This window comes from Pristis pectinata, chromosome 10 (genome assembly GCF_009764475.1).
Source record: "Pristis pectinata isolate sPriPec2 chromosome 10, sPriPec2.1.pri, whole genome shotgun sequence".
Lineage (NCBI taxonomy): Eukaryota > Metazoa > Chordata > Chondrichthyes > Rhinopristiformes > Pristidae > Pristis > Pristis pectinata.
The window spans coordinates 44,445,530-44,465,313 of NC_067414.1; the positions used below are offsets into that span (position 1 = coordinate 44,445,530).

At 39.1% G+C, this 19,784-nt stretch overlaps 1 protein-coding gene across 4 annotated transcripts; it reads right to left on the reverse strand.

Moving 5' to 3' along the window:
* Positions 1-376: 376 nt before the first annotated feature.
* On the reverse strand, positions 377-19,615 carry LOC127575000 (BSD domain-containing protein 1-like). 4 transcript variants are annotated; one of them, XM_052024582.1, is made up of 12 exons: positions 19,489-19,615; positions 19,342-19,390; positions 15,918-16,034; positions 15,192-15,359; positions 15,050-15,104; positions 12,617-12,723; positions 12,070-12,138; positions 10,975-11,056; positions 10,000-10,497; positions 5,778-5,887; positions 5,661-5,687; positions 377-527 (listed from the first exon to the last, which is right to left on the reverse strand). In XM_052024582.1, the coding sequence occupies exons 1-12, from the start codon at positions 19,497-19,499 to the stop codon at positions 510-512; spliced, it is 1,311 nt and encodes a 436-aa protein (XP_051880542.1). In that variant the 5' UTR covers positions 19,500-19,615; the 3' UTR covers positions 377-509. The 4 variants fall into 4 exon arrangements, with proteins under 4 accessions (XP_051880542.1, XP_051880543.1, XP_051880541.1 ...); XM_052024583.1 differs by lacking the exon at positions 377-527 and having other exon boundaries at positions 3,607-5,687; positions 5,778-5,881; XM_052024581.1 differs by lacking the exon at positions 377-527 and having other exon boundaries at positions 3,607-5,687.
* Between the last annotated feature and the right edge of the window lie 169 nt (positions 19,616-19,784).

Here is a 19,784-nt window from a genome sequence, read left to right on the forward strand (position 1 = left end):
GAGCTTGTAATTACTAGACTTTAATTTCCTGAACCCTGCTTAGTCATTAATGTGCAAATACAGCAACTTCCGGAACTTCATGACGTAACTCAGTTGTAATAGTTTCACAGCTTTTTTAAAACAAAATGATATCACATGCAGTACCGAAATACGCGCAATGTCTCCACAGGCAATGAAACAACCAGAAACTGCAGGTTCTGCTGAGTGAGCTCGCCAGCGCTCCCTGCTGGTCCTTGGGGGTGGAATGCTGTCGATCTGCAAACTCCAGCTGTCAGCTTGAAATTCCTTTGGGTATCAAAGGAGACCGGTCAAGCGAAACACGAGAGACAGTATCTTACCGTCCATGACGGGGCGAAGGGAATATCTCAGCGGACGCCTCCCAGTCTGAGGTGGAGCTCGGGCGCTGCTGCATGTCTCCCGCTTCACCCTGGCGTTCCACCGACATCAAACAGTCCCCTGCCTCCAGAAATCTCCTGCACTGCACAGCAGTCAATTCACCCGTCATGTTGTTAGCTTACGAGCCTCAGCTGGGATGGGTGGTGGTTGGAATAGAACAGAACATTTAAATACAGAAAAATCTGCTTTCAACACAGCCCTATCCAAAGCCAGAAAACTGCCATTATTTTAATAGAAGCAAGAACTAAAATATTTGGTTTTGAAATAAATATCTTGAATAGAAACTAGTTATCAGGATCTCCCTTCGTGGAGAGAGACCCAGTTCCTTCAACAATTTGTTGTTAACTTTTCTGAAGTGTGGAAAAGATTTGTGTTTCGAGTCCTTCACGTGTCACGTACTTATCCCCCATCTACATTACCTTCAACGTATCCCATTGCTCCACCAAACACACCCAACTGAGATAGCTCAAAATGGTTACTTCTGCTAAAGGAATGAATTATTCAATCATCTGAATTGCCGGTGTAGACTGCGCTAATATTTAACCAGGCCCACCAAATCCCAGACCCCAGCTCTTTATGTAGACAGCCAGTCTCAAATCAGCCAAGAGTTATAAAACAATTCTGCAGACAGAAAGAGCAGAGTTCAGGTGAAGATCCTTGTAGGTGGACCGTGACATTTAGTAGAGAATAAACCCAAGTGGAAATGAAGCGCTGGCTTCCTAATGCACGACAGTTCCCAAAGGAAGGGTGGGGTTCATAATCCTCTGCCCCCGCCCCGACACTACTTGGCTTCCAGTATTTATAAAATTCTGCTTCAGATTTCCAACCATTATGCTGATCTTAGTTAAATAATTAGTAACCCAAATTTAAAGCACGAAAGTTATGTTATAACACCAATAAACAAAATAACAGGAATGAAACGGGCCGTCAATCCTTTAGAGATCCCAGGAGTTAAACAAAGTCAATGTCAATTCCCTCCCATTCCTACATCCATGCCTATCGTTACTGCTCTGGGTGCAGCGATGCGGACGTTCTATCACCGGTTTGGTCAAGGCTCCGTTACCATAAGAGAGTCCTCTCCGTCAGTGTTGTGCGGGGTCCGATAATGAACAGCTACGCCGTTGCTCCTGGTCACAGTGGTCAGCCTTTTGGTTGAAATGTTGCACGTTTTGCGTCGGCGCCGGGAGCGCGGCCGTGGCGCCAAGTGTCACAAAGACGCTCTGTTGATGCGTTAGCACCAGCTCCCGGCACAGCTGCCCTTTGGACGGGAACTGCTCAGGAGATAGCTGTCTTTTACCGGGACCTGTTCAGCGTCTGGGACATGCTCGTCTCCATCCAGAGCGCTCCCCTGCTGAGGGAGGGCGATGCTCTAACTGGCAGGGTGGCCCAATGGACCAGACTGTGGAATAGCGAGCCATGTGCCACGGGGGCTTGTGGCCGAAGCCTCTGGCCGTCCCAGCACAATGGGGTGTTAAGGGGGCTCATGAGTGTGGGATGTTCCCGACTGGGCTAACAACCCCCCCCACCCACCCACTCACTCACTCACCCACCCACTCACTCACTCACCCACCCACTCGGCCGGAATTACTCCTTGGACCCGGGCCCTGAAACAGTCTTTGGGAGCCGGTCCCCTACAACGGGAGCTCTCTCACATGGAGGAGTTTCCTGTGCAGGCTGCTTCTGCATACTCTCCACTTCCACACCCTTGCCTACAAAAAAAACCTGCTACAGTGGTCCATTCTGTCATCCAGCAATGAGAGGGTTCCACAATGGAGGTCTCTTTATGCAGGAGTCCTCCCCCACCCCCCTTTTCATTGGGGACCTGGGGTGGAGAGTGTTGCACAGAGCAATCCTGTGCAACAGGTTTGTAAGTTGTCCACAGACATTTCATTTCAAAAGCACCCAAACTTAAATTTCAGAGAATGCAAAGAAGAGTAGGGGGCTGTCAACTGCATCAGATTTAGCGTGCAGCACCAGGAAAGAATAGCATTATCTTAGTGTTACGCTGCTTTCAGGTTGGGTGGTCTGACAGCTTTTCTGGTGGATTTGCCTCTGGAAATTACTCTTCAGTCATGAAGCCGTGGAGCTTTCTTACCACTGCAATTTAAGTTGGAAGCAAAAAATTAGAGCATGCAAATTTCTGACTAGCAGAGAGAGTGACCGAGACTCCCAACTTCTTTGAAATAAGGCTCATTCCAGGGGGCAAATAGAAAAATGGTTAGACATTGACTAATTTTCTATGCACTTATCTTTAAAGCAGATTACCAACAGCTTTGTAAGGGGAGATCAATTTATGCAGCAGTTTCTGCAGGCAGTACTGGCCCTTCCCGGGCCATGGAAGCCCAACGTACATACAAAAGAGCTGACCTGACTTTTCTGATGAATTTTAAAATTATTTTTGAAACAAGTTTAGCTTATCTAACTTTGTGGCAGAGTTTCACAGGTGAGTGTGAGGCAAATCAAATGATTTGAAGTCAGCGCGGAGTCTGACTGCGCAGCTTTATGCTGCCGAGGCAGAGGTAATACTTTCAGCGGGAATTAATGATTTGAGCCGCTGTGCCAGAGGTTCAGAGGTCTGTCTGGGGATGGATTTGCTGGCTGCTGTCGTGTTGCAGCCAGTCTTTATCAGGGTTGGGCAAGGTATTTCCCTGTACATTTGGGAAACCAATGGGATGGATTTACCAACTGCTACAGGCATCTTCTGATGGGTGGAAACGGGGCATTTCTGCGTGCTTTCTCTCCCTTCCCCCACCCTGAGCCGCAACAGCCGGGGGTTGGATCGAGCCAAGCCGAGCAGGGAGCCCTGAGCTGTCTCACTCACTGAGTCAGTGAGGCTGGCTGACAGCCACTCTTCCCATGCCTGCTCACTCTCCTGTCACAGCTGTTTCTGTGATCCTCTCCCACACACTGTATTTGTTCATTTCCGATTTACAAACAGTTCAGGATATGAGGATAAGGAATCCTGAGGACTGCCTGTATTGTGTACTATTGGCAAATAGCTGACTTCAGGAAATATAACACAAGCATACCACTGATCACGTTCCCAGTGGGAACCTTCAGAAACCAGAATTTTTCTCTGGAGGAGGGTGTATTGGTTGACAAGGTCTTCCAGGTCATTAGAAAGTTGCGTAGGTGGCCAGAAGAAGAACACCATCGCCACCCCACAAGAAGAGATTTGACAATTTGCCATCATGACCACAGACAGAACTGTCAAACTTTAGATTATTTAAAAACAAGCCACAAACATTTAAAGCTTAAAACAAAATCCAAAATATCCAAAACAATTTAGACTCCTGTAAACATTTTAAAATTGCAAATTCACAAACTAATTCAAGCTAAATATCATACATAAGGAAGCATTTTAGAATAATGTTTTTAAAATTAGGTTCTCACAGTTGTTTCCACCCACTCGAGTTCAGAAGAACTACCATTTGCCTCTTTTCAGGCTTGGTGCAGACTATATGGTGAGAGTCCATCACAAGTGGAGGAGATTTAACCCATGTCCTCCCTCACATGCCAAAGTCCATGAGGAGTCCAGCCAGCTGCTTGGCAGTGGACCACTGACACCATTTTCCATGTTTCCATGTTCCAAATTGCTGAAGTTGCCATCAATTACATGGTGCAATGGCAGAAGGCTCATACTTTCACCACAAAATTAGCCAATAAGATAAATTCATATGGTAATACACCACGGAAACAGGCCCTTCAGCCCAACTGGTCCATGCCAACCACAGCATGCTTCCTGCTAGGCCCAATTGCCTGGGTTTGGTCCATAACTCTCCAAGCTCCTCCCCTCCATGTACTTATCCAAATGCCTCTTAAATGTTGCAATTATACCTGCCTCCACCACTTCCTCTGGCAGCTCATTCCAGTTACTCACTACCCTCTGTGTAAAGAAGTTACCTCTCAGGTCGCTTTTAAATCTCTCCCCTCTTATCTTGTATCTGTGCCCTCTAGTTCTGGACTCCACAATCCTGGGGAAAAGACTCTGACTGTCCACCTTATTCATACCCCTCATGATTTTATAAACTTCTATGAGGTCACCCCTCATTCTCCTGCACTCCAAGGAGTGAAGATCCAGCATGGCCAACCTTTCCCTATATCTCAGGCCCTCTAGTCCAGGTAGCATCCTCGTAAATCTCTTCTGCACCCTCTCCAGCTTGACAATGTCTCTCCTACAACAGGGTGACCAAAACTGTACACAATACTCCAAGTGCACCTCAAAAATGACTTATATAACTGCAACATAATGTCCCTACTCCTAAACTCAATGCCCTGACTATAGGCCAGCATGCTAAACACCTTCTTCACCACCCTGTCTACTTGCTCATCCACTTTCAACAAACTGTGCACTTGTACTCTAAGGTCCCTCTGTCCCACAAGCAGTGAATGGCAGGGTGCTGACAAATCCTACCTCGGTTTAACTGTCCAAAATGCATCACCTCACACTTATCCAAGTTGAAATCCATTTGCCATTACTCAACCCATCTCCCTAACTGATCAAGATCTCTCTGCAATTCACTGTAACCTGCTTCACTATCAACAAGACCCCCTAATTTAGTATCATCAACAAACTTGCTAATCGTGCCATGTATATTCATATCATTTACATATATAATGAATAACAGAGGTCCCAACTCTGATCTCTTGGGCACCCCATTAGTCACAAGCCTCTAGTTGGCGAATCAACTTTAACCATCATCCTCTGCTTCCTATCATCAAGCCAATTCTGAATCCACCTCACTAGCTCCCCCTGAATCCCATGCAACCTAACCTTCCAGATCAGCCTGTCATGCGGTTCAGAACAATATGATAAGATTTAGAACAATATGACAGCTCTCCCATGTGGATGGCCCATCAAATCTTTCAGCATTGCTAGATTCTACAAGATTATATGATAATCCTAAATATTTTCCTGAAAACTCTCAAAAAGATAGTCCATATTTTTTCTGCTGACGTACAAACATAGACAATGTAGATCGGATCAAGGCTGCCTTTCGCTTCTATCACTAAAATTTAATATTTTGTATACTTCTCAGTTGCATTCAATCACCTCATGAAACTAAACAATAAGTTCAAAATTACAATTATTTACAAGATGCTGTAAATTTGGCAATCATGTAATCCATAAATAGCTGACTCGATGTAGAATGCAGAAAATAGCAACTGATTGCTTGTGTGGGATGCAGTTACAAATGCTTTTGGGCAAATAGCTCTATACATAAAAGCAGAAAGGCCAAAAGATTTCACTTCTTTTCGCATACCCAATCTTCCCAGTCTTCGATTTCAAGCTGCAAAAAGAGGGAAAATAGCTTTAATTGTATTTTAGTGGCTAACTTGTAACCTATAGGCACAAAGACATTACAGATTAAAGCAAGCACCTCTCCCAAGTCTTCAGCTTGAGACAAAGTCATCTGGATTTCTTCTTCAGTCATATCTAGATCAATATCTTCATCCCAGTTCTCAGCAGAATTTAAAGTGTTTTCTGTAACTGAATAAAAAGAAACATGAAGCCAGAATTCCTAAGACAATTCACCAGATCTTATTACTGAGAAGAGTTTCCAATTGATTATCAATATTCTAGTTTGTTAAAAGGCATTAACCCCATTACTATACTATTCAAAATACAATGTCACAACCCTGAACAACCATGAAATGGCTTAGTTCTGAAAATAGGTCATCTACCAGAAACATTAAACCTGTTCCTCTCTTCATAAGTCTTGCCTGACCTGCCGAGTATTTCAAGCATTTTCTATTTTTATTCTTTTCCAGCAGTGCTAGAAATGGCCAGTTTCTAACTGTACTGTCCTCGATATGTTGGCACTTTGAGTAAAGCACCATAGACATACTTTAAAATCATTTTTGCTCATTACCCAACCTAACCCATTTTTGAAGATTTTAATTAGGTCGCCACTTATTTTATGTAAGCACATTGACTTCGTAAATCAAATCCTCACCACCCCCTGACTCCTAACTCTCAAAACTGTTACGTTGAACATTTCATATTTCTTTTCTACCATCCCATGTATGCATAAATATGAAGTGATGTGACTACAGTTGCTACCATAGTTTGACAATCCATTGCTATAAACCCGCATTTATTCTTCCAATTCTTGTTCAACCTTTGTGAGAGCTAAGTTGTTATCAGCTTTTCTAGCATCTTACTCTGCAATAAACAATAAGCCAATATATACTTCTATTGAACAATCTGTTGAAAGAACTCAGCACTGAGCTACCCTGCTTATTGATCGTAACTTAGTGCCACAGGGCTCAGGTTTAAGACGCATGTCTAGACATATGATTAATTTTAAACCAGAATAAAAATAGGTGGCTTTTCTGATTTATGATAATTATTTGTTGAGAAAAGTAAAAACAAATGTATTTTAAGTACTTATTATTCCATAGTTATTATTTGTACTTTTCAGGTTATTTCTAATGTCTGATAGGTTTTATATCTGAAACCAGATCTTATGACAATGTCACAGTGAGTACCCGAGTTTCAAATTCGTCAGGACTTCTGAGTATAAATTTCTAATGAATTAGAAGCTCTTCTCTATTTTAACTGAAAAAGATAAAAGCAGATTCAAGTTCTCTGTCATTTCTAACAAAAAAATATTTTAATTAGTGAAAAACAATATTGTGCAAGGGGGAATGGCATTATTAAGCTCTAAGTGCATCAGTTCAAATCTTTTACAGAATCATGTATTTTACATTTGGATTTACAAGCATTGGTCATTTTTTTTTTAAACCAGTCTTTAAATCTTTAATCTGTGCTTCTTATACAGTTCTCTTCCAGTATTCTGGTAATTGACCAGGTTTAAAGAAAACTGGTTATTTTTTTCTATAAACAACAGTCAAAGATAGGATTTCAGGTAGAGTTAAGTGTGTTCAGAGACTATTCCACCCCACCCCCCACCTCAATTTGATATTGTCATGTTATTATGTGCATGTTAACACAGCCATAATATAACATTAAAAAATCTCTAATAGTGAAGTTTTTGGATCAATAAATATATAGTAATGTTCTGGCCTTAAGCATATATCCAAACTGAAATAGATTATAAAATCCATGTCATTGTCAGTGGCTGATCTACATTGTAATTTGTTAGAAGCAGGATTTCAACTATCCTCTGGCAATTTTACATCATGTTAATACACAATGCTGAAAGGCATCATTGTGCTGAAACAGCTGTGTCACCTAGGAGAAACTTGAGCTGGAAGATGACGTTCAAGGAAGAGTAGTTCCATAAAGGAATGAAAGCCAAGGATAAAAACCAAGGCATAATCCAAGAATGAAAAAAATCATAACAAAAAGAAATTGTGAGCTAAAATAGAAACTCACCAGTCACAAATATAATCAGTAAACCTCCCATGAAATTGATGGAGAGAAATCAGAGAACAAGTTGCTTTAAAAATGAGAGGGATATTTTCAAGCCAAAGCAAAACTTGGACAAAAATAAAAAAAATATTGGTAATGAAAATAAAATACATTGGGGGCAAATCTTAAGGAAAATATTAGAGTGTTAACAGATTTGACACATTAGGGACTAAAAGAAATGCAACACATCTCTTTGCATTTATGCTCCAGTTACAGCATAAACAATGAGTCTGGAGTTTTAGGCTGATCGGGCTCCAGAAGCAAACAGAAGGAGACCCTTTTAACCAATACTTGATTTATGCTGCATCAGTTTGAAGTCAGCATGATTAAACCAAGAGTGAAAATGTACCCTTAAAAAAAAGCATGGAATTGAATCTAAAATGAACACAGAATGCAAACCAGGGTAAAGGAAAAAGTCAAGACGGAGACACAAAAAATTCTGCAGATGCTGGAATCTGGAGCAATACTCAAAAAGTGTTGGAGGAACTCAGCAGGTCAGGCAGTATCCATGCAGGGAAATAAACAGTCAATGTTTCGGGCTGAGACCTACATCAGGACTGGAAAGGAGGAGGGCAGAAGCCAAAATAAGAAGGTGGGGGGTGGGGGAGGAGCATACGCAGGCAGGTCAAGACAGTTTTGCTACAAACAAAACCAACACTCAGAATAAGACTGAAAGTACAAAAGGTAGGAGGAATAACTGAGAGATTTTTTGAAAAATAGAATGAGAAGTTTTAATGTGAAAACTGTGGGTGAGGTCAGCCAATGGTTAAAAGTAATTCTTGTTACGGGTTCTCACACAAGTTTTCAGCATTCATTGCTCATCACCCCATAACCCTCCTCGTTATGTTTATTCCCACAGGATGTTGATAATGGGAAGTTGGCAATAGTAATGTCATTTTATGTCAAGGGCAGATTGTTAAACACTTTCTAAAAGGAAATGGTCTGCCTGGCACTTGTATGGCAAAACTATTGCTTGCCACTGATTGGTCTATGCTAAATGTTTTCCGGGCCTTTCTGCTTGCAAAATAGATTGCTTCATTGCATGAGGAATAGCAAATGGAACAGAATGTTCCACAGAGAGAACACTGTTTTCACATTACTGTCTCCTGTCCCTTTGCATTAACAACCCTTTACCAGTTAATCTCTCCTTGTTTTCTTTGTTCCCTTCCCCTTCTTTTCCTCCTCCTTTTGTATAAGTAAGCAATAGTTTATCTACAGATACACAAAAATCTGCAGATGCTGGAATCTGGAGCAATACACAAAAAGTGCTGGAGGAACTCAACAGGTCAGGCAGCATCCATGCAGGGAAATAAACAGTTGACATTTCGGGCCGAGACCCTTCATCAGGACTGGTAAGGAAGAGGGCAGAAGCCAGAATAAGAAGGTGGGCGGAAGGAGAGGAGCACACGCAGGTAGGTGATAGGCGAGTCCAAGTGAGAGGGGGAAGGTAGGTGGGTGGGGGAAGGGGGTAGATGTAGTAAACTGAGAGGTGATAGGTAGAAGAGGCAAAGGAATCCGGTAGGAGAGGGCACTGGACCATGGAATAAAGGATGGAGGATACAGAGCTGGCCAGCTGAGGTGTTGTGATAAAAGGACAAACTCATAACTCCAGTATATCTAATTCTAATAAAAACAAAAGCTGAAAAGTTATATTATAAAAAGAGTAACATTGAGTGAGATTTAGGTAAAAATTTAAACTGATAAACTAATAATGATCAATCTTAAATTTTAAGAACAAAGAATTTGGCAGAAAATTAGAAATAAAAACCCTTTTCTGATTAATCATTTAGCCATAATCACAGAATTGTATGGACCAATCCCAAACATATTTTCTAATCTGGACTGTAAAGTTTGAGTCAATTTGCCAGTATTTTATTTTAAAAACCAGAATTGGTCATAGAATTTGACCTGTTGAGAAAAATATTACCTAACCCATTGCTCTCCAGAAACTGTGGGTTTCCAACTTATCTTGTGCAAGGTGTAGTTTAAAGTATGTTCAAATCACTCTCCAAGAGCCTGCTGGGACTCACCACCAAGCTACAACTGTGAATGCGACTTGGGACCTGTACTAGATATGATAGAATGCCAGGTGTCTAAGAAACTGCAGTCAAGCAAAATAAATAACACCTTCAGAGGGAGGAAGAAGGTAAATACTGCCAAAAAAAAAAATGTAGGAAAATAAATATGCTTGAAATTCAGTTTGATATATTTAAAGAGAATCTCACCTTTTACTAAAGTAGATTCTTTGATACTAGAATCAAATTTTAATCTTGAATTTTGATCAGTGTTTGATGGTGAAAGCATGAAATTTCTTAGGTTAGAAGTAGAGAGAGGACACTCAGAGTCTGAAGCATCCTCACCAACACTTTTGCCCTCAAACAGTTCATTATGCTTTCCTTCTTCTTTTGAAGTACTTTTACTGCTCTGCTTTCTTTCAATTTTCAGTAATGGTTCTGATATTTTGCTGGGTCCCTCCACAAGGCTTTTACATTTGATTATTTCACTGTCTTCATCAGAAAGCTTTGCAAATAGCTGGGTTTCATGTGATGTGCCTGCTAAAAGACTTGCCATGGTGATTCTTTGGCCTGCTTCTTCAAGACTGTTTCCCGATTTCTCAGATGTTCCTCTTGGGTTGAAACTGTTATGCATGTCTTCAGTTTCTAGATTTACATCATTTGGTCTACATTCAGCACCAACATTTATACTTGAGCTATTCAATTCATCTAAGGAGAAAAAAATTTAAAGTATCACATTCCTCAGTTTTTTTCCATAGTTTATTGTGGTCTTAATGAACAGACTTTATGATGATGCCACAACTTTTTCTTTGTTTATATTACCTGAAAGATGCATTACGTATGTAGAAATACTAATCATTTAACAATTAATTCCATTGATTTATCTAATATAGTTGGATTAATTAGTGGGAAAGGACATCAATTCAATCCTGAAAGCATTAATAAGCCAACTTTTGTACTTTGTTGATGTACATTAAAATGAGGCTACTGAGCCAGACCACATATATAATGTGGATGAGATGATAATAAGATCCAAATTAAAACTGCTGTTTAACTTACCTATGGATAAACTACCTAGGACTATGTATACATTGAACTCTTATTTCTCAATTGTTTTGTTTGACATGAGATTTACTTTAATTTACTCCAAAAACACTTCAAGAGGATTATTAAGGAGTTCTATACCTTCATCATCTTCCCACTTGAGGTCCTCTGAGTGTATAGTTTGCTCTGCTCTCTCTTTCAAAGCTGTTCTTCTTGCTTCCTCCTGGAAAAATGTTACAACAAGGAGTACAAAGACTAGAATGTAATATCTTGTCCTTTTAAATATTGCAGAACCATTATTATTTCAAATTTGTTCTTGCCATAGCAAAGCTAATGCATTAGTATGGGTGGAAAGGCCAAAAGGGAAGGACCTGAATTGTTGGCCTGCAGAACATGGCTGGATAAACAACATCTGGTCCCATCAGGAACTGCTGTCCATGCCTGATACAGAAATCATTCCTTGAGACCTTGAAAAACTTCCTTCAATTGCCCTAATTATGAATGGAATGATCCAACAGGTTTATCTGAGGGATGAGTTTCTCTCTACTTCTGAGAAGAAAATAATTATTTTCTGCACCGCTAATGCCGTCTCTCACTCCCTGTGGGAAAGCTTACTTGGAGGGAGATGAATCAGAAATAAGGTTCCAAGATTTAGATGTGATGCATCAACACACATCTGTCCAAGCTCGTGTCATTTCAGCTTCACCGAAATGTAAAAAACTCATTTAACCTAGGGATTCATTGCTAATGCCCCTGGGTACAGAAAACCCAATGGAGTGGATCTGCTTTTTTTTTTTGAGTTTCACCAATAACATGAGATTTCTCTCACACCTCAAATCCCAATGTTTGGACATTTATATCTTGTCACCTTTATTTTTCTTTTCTGTCAAGTTTGTTTTCTGATATTCTCTTCCTAACCTCCCTCTTCATTGAAAAAGTAAACTATGATTGAACCAATGATGATGGTCTTCCAATTATAAATAGTCAACAAATGAATCTCAGGGTTAAGCTGCCACTTGATCATCACGGTCATCTCACTCCCTTGCCTGGCATTCAAAAATCAGACATACAAACATTAGTTGTTTGATGGAGAATTACATCTACTTTTGCCCACCACCTCCCCCCACCCAACTCTGCCACAATATCAATGCATAATGATGATGAGATTAATCATAATTCTCAGACTCTGAATCGTTACTGTTTTGCCCAGAAATGTCAATACACTGCTGTGCTGACCTGATGAAGTTGATGTACTCTATAGAAATACCGACACCAGAAGTCATTATGAGCAACTTCACTTGGAACCTGTCAGAAACATATAAAAGCATAGTAGCCAGGTAGGAACACACAACATGAACAACAACAAAAGATATAAAATGTATATTTTGTATCTATTGATTAAAAAATGCTCTGAGCATTACATGAAAATGCAAGGTTAAATTAATTTAACCTAAATCTTTCAAAAATGTGTGATTAATAGTTTAATCCTTGGAAGAATATAGAATTATTGTTTCCCAAAAGAAGATGATTGTATTTCTTTGTTTGAAAAAACCATATTTTGAAGTTAAAGCAGATCTTTCAAAATGAATTAAGTATTTTTTTTAAAGCTCATTTAAAAATAAATACTTTTACTGAGCAGCCCAATTTTATTCTCAAACTAATACAGAGCTATTTGGAGTAAAGAGCTAAAAAGTGAAACAAGCCTTTGTATACATCTAACTGTATGCTACTTAGATTGGGTGTTTTAAATCATCATAATCACTACTAAGTAAACAAAGTATACCAATTTTGCATAAAGATCTCTTATTTCTGGACTATCGACCAGAAGACTGGATATTGTGCACTTCTCATCTTCCAAGCTGAAGCCTGACAGCCAGACATTATATTGCTCTGCAGACACAAAAGATTTACATTGAAGGAAATAATTAGACAATTCAAAGAACACTGAAAATAGGTCATCTTTCAAATTCAAAATATTTCAATCAAGTTTCTTCACAGTTAATATAGGGCAACTCAGTAAAGTTTTGCCAGTGTCTAATCCCAAGCATCTTGATTATTTTTTTCCAAAGGCTGAATCATGCAAGTCATTTAGGGAAATGAAGCCAATACTTGCAAGCTGCACACGAGGAGTGCAACTCATCTGAATGTCTGATGAAATACCTTGTACTGTAGTCATGGAGTTGCTAATTAATGGAAGGAAACTCAACAAACAATCTGCTGGAAGAACTCAGCAGGTCGAGCAGCATCTGTGGGAGGAAAGAAATTGATGATGTTTCAGTTTGAAACCCTCCATCAGGACTCATGCAGGGGTTCAGGCCGAAATGTCGACAATTCCTTTCCTCCCACAGATGCTGCTCAACCTGCTGAGTTCTTCCAGCAAATTGTTTGTTGCTCCATATTCCAGCACCTGCAGTCTCATGTCTCCAAAGGAAGGAAACTATTCATACTACTAAACCTGCATCAGCTCCCTGCCAGAGCCATCCAATTAAGTCTCAATCTGCAACTCTTTCTTCAGAATGCCAAAGTTTCTTGTTAATTCCTCAAGTATCTTACTTTCTTTTGAAAGGAATGAATGAATCTCACTTCACCACTCCTTCAGACAACAAATTCCAAATCATGATAATCATTGCATGAAAATGTTTTGTGTCGTCATCACCCCCAGTTCTTTTACCCTAAATGGTGGTCTTTGGTTTTCAACCCAGCTGTCAATGAAAATAGTTTCTCATCCTTCTCCTGTCTAGACCACTGACGATTTCCTCTTAATCTTCTCTATTTTAAGTAGAGCTATCCCATCTTCACTAGTCTATAAACATAAATGAAGTTCTTCATCCACGGGACCATTCTACTAAACATTTTCCTCACCCTCATTAGTGTCTTCACACCATTTGGTGATGCAAATTAGATACAGTATACTATGAAATTCTGATTTAACTACAGTTAGAGGTTTAGTATAACATCTTTCCTTTTGTACTCCAAGCTATTTATAAAACATGTTTAAAGCAGAGATCTTGTCTATCACACTGGTCACAAGGAATCACTTCTCTGCAGTATGCAGTCTTATTAACACAATGCATCAAATTCTGAGGCACTGTCATCTTTTCCTTATTGTAAGATAACCAAATTCTCTCTTGATTGTGTAACTAATCAATTCTCAGAAAAAAACGAAGAGAAGATCTAGCCTCCACCAGTCAGAAAGGAGATCTCTCCTGGATGTTGCCATTTATTATCATCCTCATGTATAATGTTTCATTCTTTTTGAAGGCATATAAAAACATTTTTGCAAATAACAGCGAGGCCAACAACATATGCCAACAACAAGTCATTCCAATGCTGGAATAGATATTTGCTTAATGATACACACTGAGTGATAATATTTGTTAAATTAATTTACTGCATATAATTATACATCTGAAATTACAGTCAACCCCCGTTGCATCCCTAGAAAACAGTCTGTATTGAAATTTGCTGTAACGCAAAGCCATGTCATCTGTGCATCCATAAAGAAACATGAGTTGAAAAAAGTATTTATTTATTTTTTCATACAAGTTCTCTCAGAGTGAATTTTATTCCGTATCTCAAATTTTTGGGTAATAATCTGTGAGTTCTGTAACAGTGAATTTCCATAACACAAACAGCTGTAATGGGGGTCATCTGTATGTAGTTCTATGTATTAGTGGAAGCGTGTGAAGGAATCAAAACAATCTCTTCCCCCTCTCCTTTTTTTCTTTTCTTTCAGTACCTTATTATTGATGAGGTGGAAGCCACCAGCAGCACGATGATATTAATAGCATAAAAAAAGGGACTACATCATTTTCAGAGTCACGTGACAGGTTCGACCTATTTGTATTGTATTCCAGATTAGGGATTCTCACAACTCATTGATATTTGTGCCAATTTCTGATTTTATTTTTAAAAAACACCAGCTGCTTCATAGCTACAGAAATACTAGATTTCCACATTATGCAAGTTAATTTTGCCTATGCTGTGCATTGGATTTAAAAAAATGAAAACCAATCAGGAATAGATAGGAATGAAAAAATCCTTGAATGAAGCAAATCACAGCTTTTCTCCATGAATATAGCTATTTGAGTATTTGTGATGAATAGCACATACAACAATCTAGAAAAAAAAAGCTAGAACATGGGAGCTGAAACCTTTGAAAAGATTATTTTATTTACAGGACTACTATAGATTACAGCATTTAGTTGCATCTTACCATCTGGTTTAGCACAATATGTTGCTGGATTAGTCTGAAGATTACATAATCGAACCTATGAAATACAAACATTAATTATGAAATGGTTACCTTTCAGTTAATTCCTGCTCTTCCATTCTACAAATGCCAATAACTTACATACTTTAACACCATCATATGGTTCGCCAATTCTCAACTGAATGTCTTGGACTGTTTTCACATGAGGCGTGTCTGGTTCTCCTACCACAGGAGCAAATGCTTCTGAGATGGCTCCAAGGAAACTTGAAAGCCCTTTGCTGACCTTATGAGATCCTTCTGTGGACTCCTCAACCTAGAAAAGAGGAAAACCACCAACATAACTCCTACATTGTTCTACAGTTTGTATTATTTTGGTAGCAAAAGTCTCTGGTCATACTTGAACAACGGGAGAACAAAACTGACTGCAACTAATTTCATGATGTTAAGATCATATAGCCCAGAAATCAGTGATCTCAATAACAGAAAGCTATTGGATACCTATGGATTTCACATTTGGTTTCATTATATACTTCAATACTCAGACTGATAAACTTGCTATTACTTTGTTGTGGAACACAAAATACTGAAAATTCTAATGGCGTTTTATCTTAGGTTTCAGGAAATATTGGTTAAATGTACCACAACCAGCTGAGAGAAAATCTTTGTAAAACTTAAACATTCAAAGACTATAAATAACAGAAAATGTACTTATGTCCCATTGCTTGCAATGCAAGTAAAATGAACAGAAACAAGATCCCTTTAAGGATCTTGCATGAAATCTCTGAATTTGTTTATATTTCCTTAAAAATAATATAGTCCATTTAGTAACAAATATGTATTCAGGAAGTTGGCATATAGGCTATAAACTCACATTCAGTTTTTCTTTGAATGCTAAAGCTGTGGCAGCAATAGTAGTCACAGTATCATTTTGGATAACCTGTGTGAATTCAGCCAAGTCACACTTCAAAAGCTCCATGGCTTTCGCAGACTGTGAATTAAAAAGAAATTAAAGATGTAACCTTGAAATAAATGCTTCAATGTGAACAACTATACTCCCTACAGTCCACCCATAACACCTTAGCAATGTACTGATTCTGCCCATTGATAGGATGGCAATTTCATCAAGAAGTATTAATTTATCCAACGGTTCTTTGTCCCTACAGAATCAAAGCTATGACTTTTGTTTGAAGCCTCCACTTAGGCACAAATAGGTTGTGCAATCTTAGCACCCTTGAAACCGCTACACTGAAATGATCTCTGCTAATGAGATTTAATCCAAGCTCATGAAAGACTTCCTGGAATCAACCATGCTTTTCACTGGGAGTTTGCCCAACAGACAGCAGGAAATACTATATTGCTGTGAATGTGTTTCTGATTGCAAAGGTAAAAGACCAAAATTTTAAACCACTTTTGCAAATATTCATGGTGGTAATGCACAGGAAAATATTATTTTTCTCAACAACTGTTGCTGCATAACTCTATAAGCACAAACGACAATGTCAGAAGAAGGATTTATAGAAGTAGATGTGGTTGCAGTGGTGCAGCTATTTGCAATGCTGCTTCATAGTTCCAACAACTGGGGTTCAATGCCAATTTCCAGTGTTATCCATGTAAATTTTGTATGTTTTCCTGGTGACCCAGTGTGTTTCCTCCTTCATCCCAATGACTTGCAACTTGATAGATTGCCCTACTGTGTAGATGAGTGATAGACTCGAGAAGTCAATGGGAATGTGAGGAGAATAAAAAAATGGGATGAGTGCGGATAGGTGCTTGATGATCAGCACAGACCCAATGGACCAAAAGGCCTGTTTCTATGCTGTATGGCTCTAGGACTCTATAATGAAATACACTAAACATTGATTTATCACTCACTCTTAAAGTCAATTGAATACTTCCTGTTAAGATTTATTGCAAAATATAACAATTTTACAGCTCATTTTTATTTCACTTACATACTAACATTCTATCCTCCCAATGGAATAATGTCAATAAAACTTTAAACTCTCACTTTTGTTTGCTGAAAACCTCTTTCCTCTTTAAGGGTGATGTCACAGTGATCAATGGCAAAGAAGGTCTCATGGAAATCGTATCTTAGTTGAGAGTTTGTACTCAGCTTCTGCTTTTTTTTGTGTCTTGTCACCATGAAATATTAAACGATCATGACTCATTCACGTAGTAGTTAACTACATTAAAAGCTGTTTGCAACAATAATTTGCATTTTTATTGCACATATAATGCTGTAAGAATATCTCCAGACATTACGCTGAACTAGATTTGGAGGAGCACACAGAAGTCCTGGGATTGCAAGGGTAGAGAAGGCACAGAACTCAAGGCCACAGAGGGATTTTAACACAAGACTGTTTTTTTAAAAAAATGGAGCACTGACATACTGAGAGTCAATCTCAATAAGCAAGCACAGATGTGATGATCAAAGAGGATACGGTAAAATCTTGGTTACGGGCTGAATCTTAAATGATCTCAAATTTATGGAGGGTGGTGGAAGGTTGGCCAAGAGAGCTGTCCTCCCTTCACAACCAATGCTTCCTTTCTGTAAACATCCGGATGCAGAGAGCTGGAGAAACCTCCTACTTTAGAAAACCCACCATTTCTCACCCTAACGTCAAGCACAAGTACAAGTAAATTCGCCGGAGATGATTTAAGGTGAGGACAACACATGGAATGATGCTGCACATTGAAAGCTGTTTAAAACAATAATTTGAATTTTTATTGCACATATAATGCTGTAAGACATTACTCATCCATACACAAGGGCAATCTACCAAGTTGTACATCCTTTGTGTCCAGTTTTCTTTATTTGATGATGCTATGGATTCAGCACTCAGTAGACCCTTTTATAAAGGACATCTTTTCAATACAAATTGTAATCTCAATGGACACTCCACAGATTGTCACATTTCATTGTGAAATTCTATCAAGTTTTGATCTCTCTTCCCCAGAGGATCCTTTGCTGTGAGATTAGTAATTAATTCATCCTTGTTACACACGACCAGATTTAAAACAGCCTATTCCATGGTTAGGTCTACTAGTTTTTGAACTTAGAGCAGAAAAGATTAATAACAAAAATTGACAAAGGTGATCAAAATTAAGGATAAACTAGTTCAAATGGTAGAAAGCTCAGTACCCAGAGGACAAAACTTAACATAGTTATCTAAATAAGATGAGGTAAACCTAATCAAAGAAAAACACATACAAGCTATTATGTCTAAAAATTCACTGCACTGAATGACAATAAAACGAGATTCAATGGCAGCTGTTGAAAAGGAAACCGGATAAAGTACCCAAAGGAGGAAAAGTCACTGGATTAAGGGGAAAGAACAGGGGAGGATGAGGGAAAATTTCAGAGTTTGGGGAAAAGAGCAAGGAAGTGGGATTAATTGAATAGCTCCTTCAAAGTATCAGCAGAGTTTTTATGGGCAGAATAGTCTCTTCTTAGCTTTTTAATTCCATGATGAATCTAAATCGTTTCCTCAATTGGACTCTCTATCCTAAACACCAGATGAGCTTGCTGATTAACCCGTGGGGTATTTCCAATCACCACGGATGCACATTGATTTAAAAGTCCATATACTGAACCAATGAACTGGAATAGATTTATCCAACAAGCAAGTTGTTTATTAGCAGGTCTGTAAAATACAACAACATTCTCCCTTTAACAGATCAATAAAGCATGCATTCAGTCAAGGAATAGATGATGTTAAGTGACGTAGTCAAAGCTCACTTTGGATCATGAGGAGGCTATTAACCATCTGGTTCAGTTTCAGACAGCTCGTGGTGGAACATATGTACTCGGTAGCTCGGAAGATTAGTTTGTGTTGGGGACGGAAAGAAATGATTTCAATCTACCCAAAATCTAGATGAAAGACACCAAGAGTACGGCCGTGCCAGGATTAAGGGGTTGGAAGAAAAAGCTGTTATCAAAACTCCATATGGTCTCTATAGCAATCTCTCAATTGACGTACTTGAGTTAAAGAGACGAGAATGAGGCAGTTTAAATAAAAGAGAAAGAAAAGGTCGACTTAAGACGCGAAAAAGCACTAAAAGCTCTGATAAATCAGCTCAGTAGCAGAGGTAGGAAATGACTCATCGTTGTCTCCAATTTACGAGTGCAATGCAATGGGGCTCGCGCAAAAAGATAACTGTCGGCACAACGTATAAAGAAACAAGTTGTTAAAATCCTTAACAAAGCCATTAGAAAAGTACTTTGATTAAAACCCCGAAGCAGTCTCACAGCGCACTGCATCATTCGGCGACGTTCAGCCAAAAATCTGATTTACCTTGGCTTTCACCTCCGCAATGTTCTGATGAATCCAACCTCCCCACCAACTGCAACGGAATCAGTAGAAAATAATACAACATTTTAATGAAATGCTGCTAGCTCTTTTGGTTATGAGTTTTTAAAAATATTTCAGGAAGACACCTACTTGTCCGCCATTCTGCAGGTACTGTATTATATCTCCAACCTTACAACTGTGGGATGATATCAGTTTGGGCCAAGAGAAAGTCTACGGTCAGAAACTTCACTGCCATCTGGAGGCTCCAACATCAGGCATCACTGCCACCGTGGCAAAAAGGAACCTCTGGGCTTAACCTTACTGAGAGTAAATAACAGAGGCAGGCACCAAAACGTAGCTTTTTTTTCTGCAACGGGACGTTGTTTACGCAAAACCACTGACATCAATTTTTCATTAAAATGAACGTAATTCCACACGAATCATCG